The 17,027-nt window shown below is 47.1% G+C and overlaps 2 protein-coding genes across 2 annotated transcripts in view; one reads left to right on the top strand and one right to left on the bottom strand.

Moving 5' to 3' along the window:
- CFAP44 (cilia and flagella associated protein 44) overlaps positions 1-4,557 on the top strand; it is a 157,295-nt gene extending 152,738 nt beyond the window's left edge. Inside the window, exons 34-35 of the mRNA XM_030330062.1 lie at positions 650-784; positions 3,960-4,557. Coding sequence (XP_030185922.1) covers positions 650-784; positions 3,960-4,151 — 327 coding nt within the window. The 3' untranslated portion in view covers positions 4,152-4,557. The remainder of the gene's footprint in view (positions 1-649; positions 785-3,959) is intronic.
- Positions 4,558-7,924: 3,367 nt separating this feature from the next.
- Positions 7,925-17,027, bottom strand: part of BOC (BOC cell adhesion associated, oncogene regulated) — a 36,868-nt gene continuing 27,765 nt past the window's right edge. The window contains exons 9-19 of the mRNA XM_030328456.2: positions 16,853-17,012; positions 16,308-16,418; positions 15,592-15,798; positions 15,074-15,255; positions 14,485-14,590; positions 14,033-14,155; positions 11,561-11,782; positions 10,633-10,868; positions 10,343-10,419; positions 9,688-9,881; positions 7,925-8,674 (exon numbers count right to left, since the gene is read on the bottom strand). Of these exons, the coding sequence (XP_030184316.2) occupies positions 8,487-8,674; positions 9,688-9,881; positions 10,343-10,419; positions 10,633-10,868; positions 11,561-11,782; positions 14,033-14,155; positions 14,485-14,590; positions 15,074-15,255; positions 15,592-15,798; positions 16,308-16,418; positions 16,853-17,012 (1,806 nt within the window). The 3' untranslated portion in view covers positions 7,925-8,486. The remainder of the gene's footprint in view (positions 8,675-9,687; positions 9,882-10,342; positions 10,420-10,632; positions 10,869-11,560; positions 11,783-14,032; positions 14,156-14,484; positions 14,591-15,073; positions 15,256-15,591; positions 15,799-16,307; positions 16,419-16,852; positions 17,013-17,027) is intronic.

Consider the following 17,027-nt stretch of genomic DNA (forward strand, 5'->3'; position numbering starts at 1 on the left):
AAACTTTGCAAGTCCCCAGATCACTGTGACTTCTCCAGTTTCCAGTTTTACCTCATCCGTAGACAGGGTAGGAGAAGAGGTTCCTAGTGCTATCTTGTCTCATCTTTGCTATCCAAGATTCACCACAATGCTTTGAAGAAGCAAATTACTGGAGCGTTCATGTCAATGGGACTGGCTCCTTTCAGGGGAATGCTGGAGATAATAGGGGCAACCTAAAATAATTTTTTGAAGCAGTAAGAGAACAAAGAAAGCCATTAGGAGACCTATGGCCATTCAAGCTGGCTACCTTGAGGATCATGGGCCGAGACTGGGAAAAGAACAATATATGAGAGCTTGCTGTTTCAATTAATGTTCTTCCTTTTAAATAATGAATAGCAGCATTCAGTATGCACACTCATTTCATTCTTCAACAATAAAGCGGTATCTATCTTATTTTTACCTATTTTGATCCTTGAGCATACCTACATTCTGCTTTTCTCTAATCAAACCAGAGACAAGGCAGTTGGCCCAGGTTGCATCTTAATATTGATTTCTGATGAAATTTTTTCATATGCATGTTTGTTGAATGGTTTTGATCAAATCTGGACATGCATTTTTCTAATTCATCTCTTATTCACTTAATCCATTTTGCATCTTCCTGCCCTGGCAGGAAAAGATTGCTCAAGTACGATGGGAACTGATGATGAAGACAAAGGAACACACCAAAAAGCTTCATCAGATGAATGATTTATGTACCGAAAAGAAGAAACTTGATTCTCGATTGAATACACTACAGAACCAGCAGGTATGTTACTTCTTTTCAGACCCTTTAGCAGAGTTGGGGAAACTCTATAAAGGGAACTATTCACAAGACTATCAAGTACTGGCATTTAAACAAATTTTGATCTCAAGACCACGTCCAGCCCACCTGGGTCCTGGAGGACATGAAGTTGCTGGTACCTACTATATAAGTGAGTCTGAGGGACTGGCTTTATTGTATGCCATTTGGGTGCCATGAATTTACATATGTATTAACCTATGGGGTTTGCCTTGGCCCTGGTGAGATGAGATTTAGGTACAAATGACACCACTATAATCCCTAAATTTGGTGTTAAATACCCATTTCCAATATTTATTTCATTTGATTTAAAGTGGGTATCTTTAATTGTAGGATCTCACATTACCTTATTAAAACACTTGTTACTTTGTATGGCTTTCACCTTGTTCTTACATAATTCTTATTCAGCCTGACATAATACATAGTATATGGTAGATAACTCTTAGTTAATACAGGTTCACCTGATTCAAGGTTCACCTAGGTGAGGTACCCTCTAGCAACCTAACACATACATGACATATTTTGATTTTTTAAATGCTTTTTATTTTTTAAAGTTTTTTATTCATTTTGTGGTGGGGAGGGGTAGAGAGAGAAAGAGAGAGAATCCCAAGCAGGCTCTGCACTGTCAGCATGGAGCCTGATGTGGGGCTGGAACTCACCAATCACGAGATCATAACCTGAGCTGAAACCAAGAGTCAGACACTTAACTGACTGAGCCACCCAGGTGACCCATAGGACATATTTTAATATATATGTCATATTCTTATAATAGTATCTGCAAAAATGCCCATTGTTTCTCTTGGTTTTCTTTGTTTTGTTTTCTTTAAGCATACTGGAAATGGTTTAAGCCAAGGGCTCTCTAAGTGTGTTCCCCTGAAGAACAGTGTCAACATCACCTGGGGAATTTGCTACAATTGCAGATTCTTGGGCCCCATCTGCAGATCTGAATCAGCAGCATTGGGGGAGGCGCCCAGCCAACTACATTAACAAGCCTTCCAGATGATTCTGATGCAGGCTAGAGTTAAAGAATCACTGGTCCAAGCACAAATCTAGAAGAAAGAATGAGTAAGAGGACTTGGGAGGCTAATAATTGGAGATTCAGTATGAGAGGATGACTGGAATCTGAGTATCAAGGGCCGTTTAGCCACGCAAGACTTTTTGAGTGAAGAACAAGATAGTGTTCCAGAAGGTTAATGCCTAAACAAGACCTTCACAGAATAAGCAGTCATAAACATTTTGTTGACTTTATGTGCTTTGATAAGTCTAGACATGTTGGACAGAAAAGAGTTTGAAGAGTTTGAGTAGAAGATTGGTTGAATGGGAAAGGAAATTAATAGTATATGTCTCTTTACATAGCATATACATATCTTTATATACATATTTTTACACATAGGTATACATACAGCAATAAAGTAATACATTGTACACGTAAATGTACATTCTCTTTACATAAGCTGTCTCATACTACTACTCTCAAAATATTACTTTCCTAAGCTCAGAGTAGTTAAGTAACTAGCTCAGAGCTAATGCATGGTGCTTAATTTCTTGGTTTGCTTTTTTGTTTTTGCATGGTGCTTAGTTTTTAAACCAAGGACTGTCCACCTCCAAAGTTGACTCCATTGCTATCATTCTTCCAACAATCTAGGCATGAATTGGGATATATAGATGGCAAGAACAAAAAAGTGTCAGAGGACATTTCAAAGTAAGAAAAGCCATACTTTGAGTGGATACGGTGAGAAAAATGAGGGAATGTTAAGGTGACTTCAAAGTGACTAGGTGGGGTAACACCAGGAGTGATGACAGCATGAGCTGGTGCATAAGTTTAGCTACAAGTGGCCCAAAGCCCTCATGGAGAGTAGCTGAAAATAGGGGCTCTTTTCCTCACTTAACAAGAAGTTTGGAGAAGACATCTGAGGGTTTTAGGCTTAGTGGATCTGTAACACCAGGGCCAATACCTCTGATTCTTTGTGATTCTTTGAAGTTTCCTTCAAAGTCACATGATGGCTGCCTCAGCTCAAAGCTTCATGTCCGAATGCAAATGTCAGCCTTTCAGGTACCTTTCACTAAGAAAGCATTTTCTGCTTATATCCATGTGGCCACCCCTAGATGGAAGAGAAACTGGGGAAGGCATATTTAGCTTTTATAGCCCATAGAGTGAAGGTGGGCAGGGGAGACGAGGCAGAAGGTATTGGGTAACAGTAACCCCCACTTAGCTATGAAGTGAGTCCGTAGAGGTAATGGACAAAGCATGGGCTTTTGGCTTCCGGTAACCCAGTTCTCACCCTGCTTCAAATCCTTAGGAATATAGTGACAAGGCCCAGTTTAATGAATCTCTTGGTCTAGTGTCCATATCTGTGAACTGGAATAACAGCTTGTTCAGAGTTGTGAGGGGTACATGAGATAGCACATGGAAAGCACTGGGCACAGAGTGGACACTAGAGAATTGCTATCTTCCTCCCTTTAATGTGCCTTCAAAGTCTATTGAGCCCATACTTCTATAACAAACTCTGGGACGGGTGGTGGGTAGTGAGATCGAGGCCCGCCGGCCTTCTCTCTTACAGGCACAGGATCTTGCAAGACAGGAATCAAACAGGCATTTAGGTTGAACCATATGAAACCGCTACTTTTTGAATCCTAAAAAAGGAGTCTCAAATAGAAGTTTCAGAAGGTTCAATGTCATAGTCACAATGATATATAAGGGATGTTCTGAAAGAACATAGAACAAGAAGTCTTTATCTAGTCCACAGGATAAAGGCCTCCCTAAAAGTGATGTCTGAAGCATGAGCAGGAGTTGGCTGGACAAGGGGAGGAGTCAGATGAGGAAATAGAGATTTCCTTTTTAGAAAACAAAATATAGGCTGTATAAAAAAAGGAAGTGCCTTGTCTTTCATGGTTGCAGTGCTGAGCCCTCCTCAGGAATGATGGATAGCTAGCTTAATGGGACTTGCATTTTAACAGTTACTCATTAGGCCAAAGAAACACATTTCTAATGGTGGAATTTCAGTGGAGGACTTGAAGGCCCCTTAAATTAAGGAGCAATGGTGTTTAAATGGACGGTAGGGTCTGCACAACTAACATTAGGATGGGGAATTTTTCACACTCCAAATGATGCTTAAAGCAGGGAGGTGTTTTCTTTCAACAGGGCAATGCCTTCCAGGGCCCTCGGAAAGCAGACATTGTGGCGAGAAAGAAGGTCACTGAACTGATCCAAGTCCAGGCAGAAAGGATCTTGGCCTTAAAGGAAGAGATCGCTCTTTTGCGTAAGAAAGGTGGTCTTATCCTCCCACCCATTCAGCCTCCACAAGAGAAGGAGATGAAGCCCATGGGCCTTTGAGTTTGCTTTTTTCTCCAATACATCCCAGATTTCTGACATACAACTTACCAGAGAAGTTCCTTGCTGCCTGCAGCAATCGTATTATTTTAAAGTCTTATCTAAAAGTCTAAGACCAGAGCCAGTTATATAGTATTAATAATTTTTCTCCAATTTGGTTAGCTTAGCACAGATGACCACAGCCAACATCTTATTTCCCATGGAACTGAACCATTTTAGATCTGTTTGGAAACTACTGGATTGAATATGGAGTCTCAGAGAAGGCTGTATCTAGCATCTGCAATATATCCTGTTTTGGGAAATTTGTTTGGTTATCTGAATTTTTAGCCATCAGCAAGGAAAAACTAGCAATTTGTGAGAAAATCTGTGTTTTTCAATCCTTGGAAAATAAACTCTGATGTTAAGTATTCTCTGAGAGGATGAAAAAAGAAAAGCACAAACTATTCTGCCAACAGTATTTTAGCATAAGAAATGCAAATTAGGATTCTGACATTGTTAACTTCACAGAGCAGTTATTTGGGAGCTCAGGATGCAGGAAATGCGGACAGACAGAACAGATCCCTCTGGATTGGCAGGAAGCAGGAGACTGCCCAGCTTCCTGAATCACCCCTCGAGTCAGCAAACTCCTCAGCTCTGAATGGAGAAGAGTGGGTTTTGCAAAATGGTCAACAAGGTGGCTTTTCTCTGTAGATGTTTGCAGCTCTAACAGTATTCTAGGTATGCCTGTAGCTTCTCATGTCCTATGCCATTTTTCCTATTTCTGATGTAGATCCAGAAGTAAGGAATGATTACATAACGCTGAGAGACCATCTCTAACAATCACTTTTGATTGTGCATAATGTTCTGAACTAATTTGAGAGTGTCCTTTTCCATTTGGGGGTAAGTGGTCATGGGAATTCATGGCTGTACCCATCTAAGAATGATGTGATATTTGGATTCCCATTAGTAAGAGGGAGAACATAGCACTTTAGATCCAGTGTTCTGTGGGTCCATGTTATTGAGCTATCCCATTGAACTGTCCCAGAATAGAAGTTGGTCACAGAGAAGGAACAGTGAGGAAGGCAGTATTGCATCCATGCAGATGCATCAGCAACATCAAATCTTCCTAACCTGCGACTAGCCTGATCTGTCTCCCAAATTAGATAGGACTCCTTTCCTTTCAAAGATTCTTTCATGTTCCTATTTAAGAATAGTCTGTGCTTGTTGTCTGTGGTGTAGCAGCTTATCTACTGGAGAGCACCTTCCATCATTTTCTCTGCTGTATGCCCTAAACTGTGTGCGCCTTTCAAGCGTTTAAAAAGTGCTACTCGTGAGGGTTTTACCTGTTTACTGCTGCATGAAAATTTCTCCCCCAGACATTGCTTAAAACTGCTTATCTCACCCAGTTTCTGAGGGTCAGGAATCTGGGAGCTGCTGAGCGGGCTGTTTTGGGCATGGAGTCCCTCAAGAGGTTACGGTCAAGCTGTGAGTTGGGGCTGCAGCCATCTGAAGCTTGGCTGGGGAGGCAGGGCTCCTTCCAGCCTCACTCGCTTGGCTGTCTGGCTGCGGGCTTCCGCTCCTCACCCAGCTACCACAATGAGCAACTGCCTGGATCAAGTGCTTGGTCTCCGAGGAGACGCCATGCCCTAGGTGGTAGTGAGGGCCAGGGGAAGTTACGTAATTTCCTGGGCCTCATTTTATTATCCAACAAATGAAGGATTTGGATAAGCTCTAAGTCTCTTTCCCATCCTGAGGTTCTGTGATTCTAACTGCAGCAAGAATGACTTTAGAGTCTGTGGGAGAGCCATGGCAAAGATTCCATGACTTTTTCGACTCTGTAAAACCAACCAGGATCGTTACCGTTTTTCCCAAATCAAACTGGACTAAACCATCACTAAGTCCACAATATTCAGGCTTTTATCCAGTAGGCAGTATAGTTAACACTCAGTTTTTATTTTGAATTGGACAAGACCTATAGCTAGCTTTAGTTTCATTTCTACTTGACTCCAGACTCAGTCTTGAATCTATAGTTACGCATAGCATCGGAGTCTTTGGGAAGTTCAGCTTCAGCTGTGGGCGAATAACTTTCCATTCACTCCTGCTTCCCTGATCAAACGGTTCTCTGCCTCTGCCTCTGTCTCAGAAAAGGCTGTCTTATTTCTGTGAGGCCAAAATCTGTCCACACTGAGTCACCTGTGGGTCAGCTGCTAATGTAACTTGGCAATTTTGAACCCTCGTCCATTGTACCATCACAAACCAAAACTGGGAGAAAAAGCAGCTATGGAGCGCAGCCCCTCCATCACAGTTACCCACTGTTGCTCAGTCTGGCTGTCTTGTCACAGAGGACGGCCATGCCTGGAGAGGCCTGTCGGCCCTGGGCGGGGCTCTGCACCCCTACCAGCGCCTGCCTTCTAGATCTTACTCCTCCTTTAGTAAATTATACAGCCTTTGTGGGCTGAATCATACTTCTAAAAGGCACTATAATAATTAACCTGAAGAAATAGATATTGAATTTCAGTGTATTTTATAAGCTACTTCATTTTCTAGGCTACAATTTAGAGGCCTCACAGCCTTTCCTCTTTTCCTGCAGCTGGCTGAGGTAAATACACATATTTATCTCATTTAATGTGCCTTGGAAGTGTTTTTTCTTTCCTAGGACTTTTTTGGGGAGCTAAAGTCATTCAGTATTGTTATGGTTCCAGGGCTGCGTAGAAAGCAATTTTATGTATCACTTCCACAAAGTTCACCAAAATTCACTTTGACAGCTATTTGGGATCATCAAGGAGAGAAAAAAAAATTAAGCCACTAAGCTAGGAGGTGAGTTACAGTCCAGATGGAGAGCACGGGCTCTGTCCCACTCTGGGAAGTGACTTCTCCGTCCTCAGTGCAAGGTTGTGGCTGAACTTACATGCTAGTTCTTCTATCATTTCCATGTTCCTTATAGGCCTTCACTTTGTTTCTTAAAATATTTTTTAAATACAGCTTTTCTGAAGATCATGTTTCATCTCGATGAGAGCTCTTTATCCAATTTAGCTATTGGATGGAAAAAGCATGGAAGCTAAGAGCAGGCACACTATTTCTTCCGGCCAGCAGAGGGTGCGCTTGTCCTAGAATCTTGTCTCTCCCTCTGGCATCTACTAAGAGCGTGGGGAGTCTGGCTCTGGGACTCTTAACCAGATTAAGTGTCTCAAGCAGCATTTCATCTGTAACTTACCTTCAATCTAGAAAATACTTTTCCCTCATGAGAACAATGGGAGTGCTAGCGCTTTCACTGCAAAGCTTCAGCCCCCATCTAGTGCCAGTTGCACGTATCAAGGTTGGTCCCAGGGTTGTACAGAAGTAAATCTTGACTCCCTGGTTGTTTAAAAATAAACTCCTCTGGCAATGTTGGTCTATTGTAGGAAAGAAGGAAAGCGGATCTTATCAGGCACTACGCGTGCATGTGCAGCCTAGCACTTAACTAAATGGTATTTTGGAGAAAGTAGTCTTCCACGCGTTATCTATAGAGAAAAGAGAAGTTTCATTCCTCCGATAAGGCCAAAGCCTCCCCTCGAGTCCAGTCAGTAAGAGACTGCGAATCTGCTTCTCCTTGCCTCCTTCACACAATTTCCCTCTTGGACAAAACACTTACTGACACAGTATTTTAAAAGACAAGAAATGAAACGTCTCCTACCTCTTCCAGATCTCGGCTCTGTCTTGACAGAGCTAAAAATGTCACGAGTGGAGGTTTTCTTCAAATATTCAAAAAGCGTATCCTAATGTTTAAAGAGGATGCTGACTCATATGCGACTAAGCTGAGCGGTACAGGGAAGACTAAACATTTATTTAGAAGTTACAGTGTTTGTTTTTACAGAGATATGCTGCCACAGATTGATTCTGGAAGGTCTGTTAATGCTTGTAGGACTATACACATCTTAGTCCATTCTCGTGGGCATCTTCTGAAAACATCTCCTGTAGTACCAGCTCCAGCCGTCTTCACGAGTGTCTCTAGCCTGTGATAGCGGGGCCCTTGCTTTTCCTTCATCGTTGTCACGAACAGTGTGCTAAGATTCTTCCTTCCGCAAGCTTCTCTGGGGGCCTTCTGCAGCCTCCTGGGCCGTGACAGAGGCTCTAGGGAAGGGCTGCTTTCTCAGTCTATGTTACTCTTTCCTGGTTGAATCCTGTATTGGGGCTTCTTTGATTCCCTTCTCATACCTCAATGGGTAGGATTCCCTACATCTCTCCAGAAGTATAAAAACACATATACATTTATTTACAAGTGCATAAATATATAAATATGACTATTATAGAAAAATAAATACCAATTTTCTGTCTCTTTTTAAAAACAATATATAGTCTTTCTGGGATATTGGTTTCTGCCTAAATTGTAGGAGGTGGTGTTTCAAAAGATACATGCAATGGTGGGCTAGGGGAGAGCCGTATCCCGAGCTCCTGTCCTGTGTAGGCTCCTTTGGGGTGCTGGGAACACCAGTCTCCTCCACCCACTTGGCAGGAGTTAGGACTGTCCACCTCTTCAACTGGGACAAGGCCCAAGCAGCACGGGGGCCCTGAGGGGAGAGAAAAGTGGGAAACATTAAAATCCAGACTGACCAGGAATCAGTGCTCAGTGGTACTGGGTCAGTCTTTCTCTGTGATGGGAGTTGGTTATACTAGCCCTAAGAGAAAGGCAGAAACAACTGTGACAGTGACCTTTATGCTCCCTCTAAGGTCTCAGACATGGGGTGGGCCACTTGTTGCCCATGTCCCACCTACACATTTCAGTGGTGGGACCACAGAGACTCTCGACTACTTAGCCTATAACCTGGGGTGGATGAAGTCAGCTGAGCCATGAAATGTGGGAGAGAGCCCTGTTCTTTCCAGATTCAAGTGGCTAGTCTACCTGTGTGGTAGGATTTCTGGGCATAATCGCACCCCAGATGGTGTCCAGTTTTGATGATGCCGGTCTTAGAATTTTATCTCCCAGAGACGGTGTCTAGGATCTGCATGCGAATGGACCATTCCTACCATGGAAGCTAAGAAGCGTTAGCCAATGGAACCAGGCTCACTGCAACCAGCGTGCGCTGATTCCCAAGAGCCTGGCACGAGGGAAGATGGTAGGACAGGGGTCATGCATGGAGGCTCGTGGAGAAAAAGTTCTGTGGAAGCAGAGTTATGATGCTGTGAGAAGTCGGCTTCCTAATGACTGATATAATCTCATTCCTTAATTAAGAGACAAGACCCAACAGGGCAAGGTATTTGGGGTGATTAGGGAATGCCTCTTGGTGTGAGGAGAGGCAGCTGGAATTTGTGAATGGTCGTGAAACGCCAAGACCGAAAGGGCTTCTTTCTCTGAAATGGGAGCGTGTTCTCTTCTCGGCCTTTGAGGACACAGCTTGCCAAGATGGACGTGGACCCAGCTGGTTCATCCGCATGGATCTGTGGGGCCGTGTCTCCCCCACAGAAAAACTGTGGATGACTCTACTTCAGGCCACCTCTCTAGGACACTTCTGGGTTGTGGACGCCTGCCTCCCTCAGGTCATTCCCAACCTCGTCAATTTCCAGCCCTGCCCCTGGCGCCAACCTTGGTGAAAAAGAGGGTCCCACGTTGCTTCCAGCCCAGGACCCTGGGGTATGCTCCTCATGCCTGACTGGCCTGTGGGGGCGGGCTGCTCCTGGAGGTGGTGACAGTCTTGGTGGGGCTGGAGCAGCTGGTGAGTGGAGTCATCAGGCAGTGTATATAAGAAAGAGCCATCCTCTGGGCTAGACTTGGGACCCCTGCAGGCATGAGACCAGATGGAGAGGTGAGGTGGGGGTGGAGTGGGCCTGTATTCCCAGTGCCTGGCTGCTGCCCTGTCTGAGGCTGGTCAGGGCTCAGATGGGGCAGGGACTAGTGCCCTTTGAACATGAAGATGTTGTCGTATCACAACTTCTCTGGGTAATTCTAGTCTATTTCCATTTTATTCCATGCAAGTCCTGAGTGCATGAGAGGACATGCAGTCAGGTGTCCAGAGGCCTGGGGACAGAGCCAACTCCATGTGTGCAACTCTGGCCTGCCAAGTGAAGGACAGATTTCTGGAGGCCAACCTATGCCTCAGAGCAGAAAGGGCATTATAACTACAAACACAACACCTTGAGAAGAGTCCAGCTGAGCAGGTTGTCAGATGTGGGTCCCCCGTCTCCTCTCAGTGACTGAGGTTGGGTTTGAGGGGAAGGCAGGGATGGGAAGGCCCAGTTACCTAGGAATCTGGTGACTGGGGGGGTCATATCCAGTGCCAAGAACGGTCTGCTTCAGCAGGCTGCTGGGGTCATCCCGCTGCTCAAAAGAAAGAGTAACGAAAAGGTCACATCACAGTCCGAGTAACTTTCCTGTTCCACATTCAACAGAATGAGCTGCTCCTGACTAAATAAAGCCAGACACAGCAGCCCAGGATTAAAGGCTAGGAGGGAGGGACCCCCAGGAAGCAGCCCCCCCCCCCAACGCCCCCGTGTGGGCCCGCACCTGTTTGCGTTCCCAGGACTACGTTACCTGCCGAAGCGCCCCTGGGCAGTGTTGCTGAGGTTTCAGGCCTGGGTAGCCCATGGCAGCGGCAGGGCAGCCCCTGTTCACATGGATCCCATTGGCACAGGCCCGTCCACTGGTGCCACTGAGGTAGGGCTGCCCACTGGCTCGGTGGCCTGGGAGTCCTCCCAGTGGTACCATAGTGTATTGGCAGGAGGAGGACAGAAGGGCACTTCGAGGAAAACCCAGGTCTGTTGTATGTTCTGGAAGGACAGAAGGACAGATGTATGCTTAGGCCAAGGAAGCTCAAGGCAGCCTCCAATACCATAGAAATCTCAGAAAATTTCTGACCACATAGGGATGAAAATATTTTCTCTCAGAACATATTCTTCCAGTCACCCATTTCTCCTAACATCTAGATTCTTTTCTTCATTGGGGAGAAAGGTGAGGAGATAGAGGGGCACAGGTTTGGGGAAGGAAGCGGTGAGCCAACAGAAGAAGCAATGTTTGAATGAGACAAGCTGGCCCGATGTGTTGTCATTTGAAGCAGAAATTAGCAACAGGACAAGAGGGAAAGCTCAAGGCATCTACAGACTGAGAGAGGGGGCAGGGAAAGTGTGGGATGCATTTTCAACATGAGCAAGTGGTCAGAACAGCAGCTTCAGGAGTTGAAGCCAGACAAGTACTGAGTTCCAGAAAAGAGGGGACAGACCACTTTCCACTTCATACTTTCCATCCACCAGGGTCCATGAGCTGGGAGGAAAGGGCCCAGGCTTGATGTATTCTTATCTCTCCGAGCTCTGTGGGGGACCCAGGAGCTTATGCTCTAGTGCATGTGAAGCAGGGCATCTCCAACCTGCCCTGGGTGGAGGCCTCCTTGGCCTCTTGGGAGGCCCCCTCCTCCCCTCCTCCCCTCCCCAGGCTCCTTCCCCTTGGTGCTGAGGGGGTCACTCACTTTGCTTAGACCAGGCCCTCCACAAACAGAAGGGGATGAAGGCGACAATGATGAGGACGACAGAGCCCAGGACGACCCCAACAATCAGGTAGGGCAGGTCGCTGGAGCGTGCCACCATGGCCCCGGTGCCCACTGGCCGTTCTATGGTTTCGGGGGGTGGCAGCTGAGGTGGGGCCAGAGTCGGGGGTGGGAGCCGACCAGGATGACCAGAAGACTTCCGGGCTGTAATTGTGAACAAGACACTTCAGCATCGATTCCTTCACATTTCTCTCACAACAAACAGGAAACATCAACAGACCTGATTCCATGGGTGTGGGAAATGGGGTCAAACTCACAAGGCAGGGCCTCAAAACTCTGTATTAGATGAGTGTGGTATCCAAGCTCAGCATGAAACTGGCCTCTGATGGGAAATTTGTTACTGCAGAAGGCATCTGAACCTTCTACTTCAAAATACAACCCAAACACTGGTCTCAGAATGGGTCTTCTGGGCAGAAAAGGTATAGGGCTTTTCTCAAAGAACAGCTGGTGAACTTTTGGAAGAAAATCTAAAAACAGGATGCATGAAACCAGCAAAAGAACTGGGAATGGAAGATCCTACCCATGGTTTTGCTATTCCTGGGCAGATTAAGGGATGCAAAGTGCCAAGTCTGAGCCTGGGCCTAGAGCAAGGAGATGGAGGGACTCTCTAGCACAGCCGGTAGCTGGGAAACACCAACTCAGTGACAAGATGGTGACTCCTCCTCGGCGTTGTGCTATTGTCAGGGTGTGCCTGACCTTGAGAACTCCCTTTCAGAGCCGTCTTCCCCCTGGGTTCTCCCACAGCACAGGCGGTGACTTCCGGCTACCTCTCCGAAGGCCACTGCTTACATTTTTCTGTCTTCTCAGATCTGCGAGGGTTTCTAATCCCTTCCAGGCTCTATCCTGTATTCTGTTCTGCTCCTATGACTTCAGCCTGTGTCCCAGTGACTGCCAAATACTCCAGGGCCCTCCCCTGCTGGGAGACCTGCTTCTCTCTCAGCATCTCGGAAGAATCTGCTGCCGGAAGTCACCGAATGGTTCCACCTTGTTCCTTTCTCGTGGACTCTGCTTCTCTTCTGGCTTCCCCAGTTCAATAAATGGCAATATCACCCATGTGTACATTATGCCGGACACCTCATGGTTTGCTTTGAACTCTCTTCATTCTCTCCCAGCCCTGACATGCTAGCAACCCCTGGTCCTACACACAGCCTCAAAAGAGACTAAAACTTAGTTAAACACCCGACTCTTGATTTCAGCTCAGCTCATGATCTCACGGTTCATGAGTTAGAGCCCTACACCAAACTCTTGGGATCCTCTGTCTCTTCTCTCTTTCTCAAGAGACTCAATCTCGTCCCTTCTTTCTACCTTACTTCTCAGCTCTCTCCCATCTGCCCACGCCTGCAGAAATACCTGTGAGCTTTCTCAACCTCACAGCCACAGAATTCTCAATGACCAGAGTGCCCACTGCCATCCCTGGCCATTCCCTGAGCACTCACTCTCTCTCTCATCCTCCTTCCCACACCCTCCAACCACCTGGAGCTGTGTGCAGGCTTGCCCTTCTTACTCCCTTCTCAGTCACCTGAAGAGTCAATCCCTCCAGACCAGTGCGAAGCCTTTGTGAAGCCTCTCTTTGCCCTGGGTACTCTGTGTGAGTCCCCTGATACATGCAGAGCCAGAAGTCCTGTGTCTACCCCCTCCCTTCACTGTGCACAACAAAAGAGGTTAGGAGTGCACACAGGAGGCACTGAGTATTTGTTGAGTAACTGACTGAAAGAGCACAAAGCTAGAAAGAGAATCTTGTCCACATAAGGAAAACGGGTTCTTTTCTTCTCTCCGTTCCTATTCCTTTGTAATCTTCTCTTGATGATGTTCTTTGCAATATACTCGGGTTATACACTTGGCAGTATTTGCAAAATGGAGATGGTGGTATCTAAACACTTGACCAATGTGGAAATATTAAGCTTTTCAGTGAAGATGTTTAACATGTTTTAGTGCAGGAAAGAATCTGGGCTTATAGTTAGATAAACTTGACCCAGAGTGTGCTCAACACCCCTAACTGGCTAAAGGACCTTGGTCAAGATACATCAATTCCTGATGCTCAGTTTCTTTCCTAACTCATGGGGTTGTAATTAAAATAAGTAAACCAATCAATGTAAGTACCAAATTTTATAGGAATATAGTGTTTATAGAAAGTTCTAACCTTAAGAATGGGTTCTATTCCATAATTCATGTATGAGTTAATTCCCAAGTTCCCTGAAGCCATCACCATGGCAACCTAATTCATACTTGGGCACAGGCAAATAAAGAGGAGGGTTAAAAATGACAAAGTTTAGGGGTATTTGGACAATAAGGAGTCTTCATGGGGAAGACATGACCAGCATGTCACATGGAGCAGTGACTTTGTCCTGGTGGGCTAAAAATAGCAGGGAGAGTAGAGAGCCTAAAGAGAATCACCTTTGGTTTCACAGATCATCACGTTGCTGAACTCACTCTCTCCTCCTTCGTTGAAGCACTGCATCTTAATGTCGTAGGAGGTCTCTGGCTGCAGGTGGCTGATGGAATGCCAGTATCTATCCCCTGGAAAAGGCAGCAAGAGAGTCAGTCACACGTGGTGATGTGTACCACCTAGTCCGCTTGGAAGCAATCGCGGTCAGGCTTGGACAGGGGTGTGTGTCTGGGCTGGTGCCATGAATGAGGTGGAGGAGAACTATTGGAATTTTTTAGGTGCCACCCAAGTTCCTGTGGTCCCATCACCAAGGGAAGGAAGCGTGTGGATTTATGAACTTGATGACCCCACGCATGGCAGGAGTCAATGATATGGACCCAGATGCCCAAGTTTTAAACTTTCATCAACACCTAGACACCCTTGCCAACAGAGAAAACCGCGTCCCCAAAGTCCTTCTTACCTTCCACCATATCCTTCTTGTAGTCACTATCGTTGTCACTGTCTGTGGGCCGATAATAGATATAAAATCCATGGATTGGGGTGTTGTTGTTACTTGCTGGAATATACTATAGGGAAGGGAGAAGAAACAAGTTGACAGTGGAGCAGAGAAGTCCTCATGTGAGCAGACCCACTGGTGGACAGAAATTTGACCCCAGCCTGGATTTAAAAATTCACTGCAGGAGTCTGGCAAATACTTCTGATGATACTCCCCAAGGCTTTCTGGGGAATGCTATGAAGGTCACTTGTTATTTAGCCTAAAGGCCCCCCAGCTTCTGGAGATAAGGAACAGACATTTCTCCAAAGATCTGAGCCCCCTCTGAACCTGCCTGGGTACTGTAAGGATAAGTCAGTCTGGCTCAATTCCCAGGTACACGGGGGTTGGGAGGTGACCACTTACAGGAAGGCTTTGTGAAAAAATACAGGAAGGGGTCTTAGAAGAAGGGCAGTATAGAAAAGTGATTGCTTCCTGCCCCCACTGCAACAGCCAGCTCTTGTCATCATGAAGCTCAGCCCCCTCTCCCCTTTGCAGTCTGTACAAGGCCACTTACCATCCACTTGAGCATGATGGTGGTCTCATTGACAGCATCCGTGAAGGTGATGTAAGGGCCTGCCACAGGCCTCTCATACACGCGGCCACTATAGCTGGACACCACATATGGCCTGGAAGGGGCACTGGGCTCGCTCTCCCCCAGCATGTTCAGAGCCCTGACACGGAACTTGTAGGAGGTGCCTGGTGAGAGCCGCTCACTTGAACCCAGGAGCTGGGAAACACTTCTGACCCACCCACCCCAGCACACCCAGGGTAGTGTCTTTTGGGTAGCTCCCAAAGGACACAAGAACTCTCATCTTTTTTGGAAAGGAGCCCTAGAGGGGATAGCTATGGACCACTATGGAGAGACAGAGAAGGAAGGACTTGTAGGATGGAGGGGACACCACCAAGAGCATCCAATGTGAGCAAGATAGCAGGTGGAGGACCAGCACAGAGTAGAGCCTCCAAAGCTCTGACCCTCCTCCGAGTGGTGGGGGACAACTAGGAGACCAGGTAGGACAGTGGCCGGACCCCTACCTTTCTCTAGACCAGTGATCTCCACCGAGAGCCGGGAAGGAGGGATGGCGCTGGTGGCCAGAATCCAGTCCCCCACTTTCTTTAGCTTCTTGTACTCTACACGGAAGGACTGGATTGGGAAGCCACCATTCCCACGGGGAATCCAGGTCACATACACAGATGTCTCAGAGGCCATGGAGATAGTGGGCCTGTCAGGGGCTTCTGGGGCTAGAGGAAACCAGACATGAGGGAGGAGGGAAGCAGGAGGAGGGACACGATAAGGTGATGTACTGTGACTGGACTCAGCCTGCTCCTGACTGGGACCTATTTCTCCTCCCAGCCCTCGCCCTCTGGTGGCTACATCAGATCTTCCAGGGCTACCTGGGTCACCCTCTCCCAGAAATCCTTCAGCTAGAACCCCTAGAAGCCATGCTTCTGCAGTGTCAGAGTGTGGAGGACCGAAAGTCAGCTGCTCTCCATTCTGTATTCTCTGGACCCACAGGGCCAGTGCTCCCTCCCCATGTCAGACTACGTTTTACTTGAAAAACTCCAATCTACGTTTTCTCATGGGGTTGGCTGGGGAGATTCCAGGAAAACGTCACAAGGCCTCCCAGACCCACAGAACAAGACCCCATTCTGCCTGCAACAAAGAACCTTGGGAGGGAGTGAACCTGCTTCCAGTTCTGACTACTGCTCACCCCGCCCCCCTGAGCCGCCGGTGGGGGGGGGTGGCTTACGAGAGAGGCGGCCGTGGTCTGGCTGACTGCTGCTTTGGGGGCTGGCTCCTGGGTCGTCTCTCTGTATCTGCTGCTCCTTGCTGGCCATGATTTCAGGTTTGGGCCGCCGTCCTGGATGGAAGTAGGTGGAGACCAGCGAGTGGGAGAGTGTGGATTAGGTGTCCCTTTCCAGACAGTTCTTTCTGCCTGAGACTTTGCAGGGGGGTGGGGATCTGGCAGGGTGATACAAATAATATAGGACACCGGCTGTGTGGACTGATCCCTAGCTCTGCCTAACCATCATGGTATTGTGCCTGACCCTAGCGTGTGTGTTGGCGGGGTGGGGGGGTGGGGTGGGGAGCAGGGCAGAGAGGCCAGCTGGCGGCTCTCCTCATGAGAGCTGGGACCCTCAGCCTGGGCTCACAAACCAAGGTGAAGCAACAGTTGAAAGGAAGATAAAGTTCAAGGTGACTAGTGGGGCAAGGTGAGCAGGGCTTCTCACCTGAGCCTGGCAGGATTTGCTCAGGCCCACAACCCCCAAGCTGGGGGCAACATCTGACCCTCACCAGTTCGGAAGGTGACCATGGCTGTCTGGCCTTCCCCTGCACAGTTGTAAGCTGCCATCTCCACTTCATACAAGCTCCCAGGGTCAAGTCTGGTGAGGGTCAGGCGGTGCTGGTTGGCTGCAATGCTGGAGACAGTCCAGTTGTCAGAGGAGTTTGTGACCTGCTGGAGAAGGTA

The sequence above is a fragment of the Lynx canadensis genome, chromosome C2 (assembly GCF_007474595.2).
Source record: "Lynx canadensis isolate LIC74 chromosome C2, mLynCan4.pri.v2, whole genome shotgun sequence".
Taxonomy (NCBI): Eukaryota; Metazoa; Chordata; class Mammalia; order Carnivora; family Felidae; genus Lynx; species Lynx canadensis.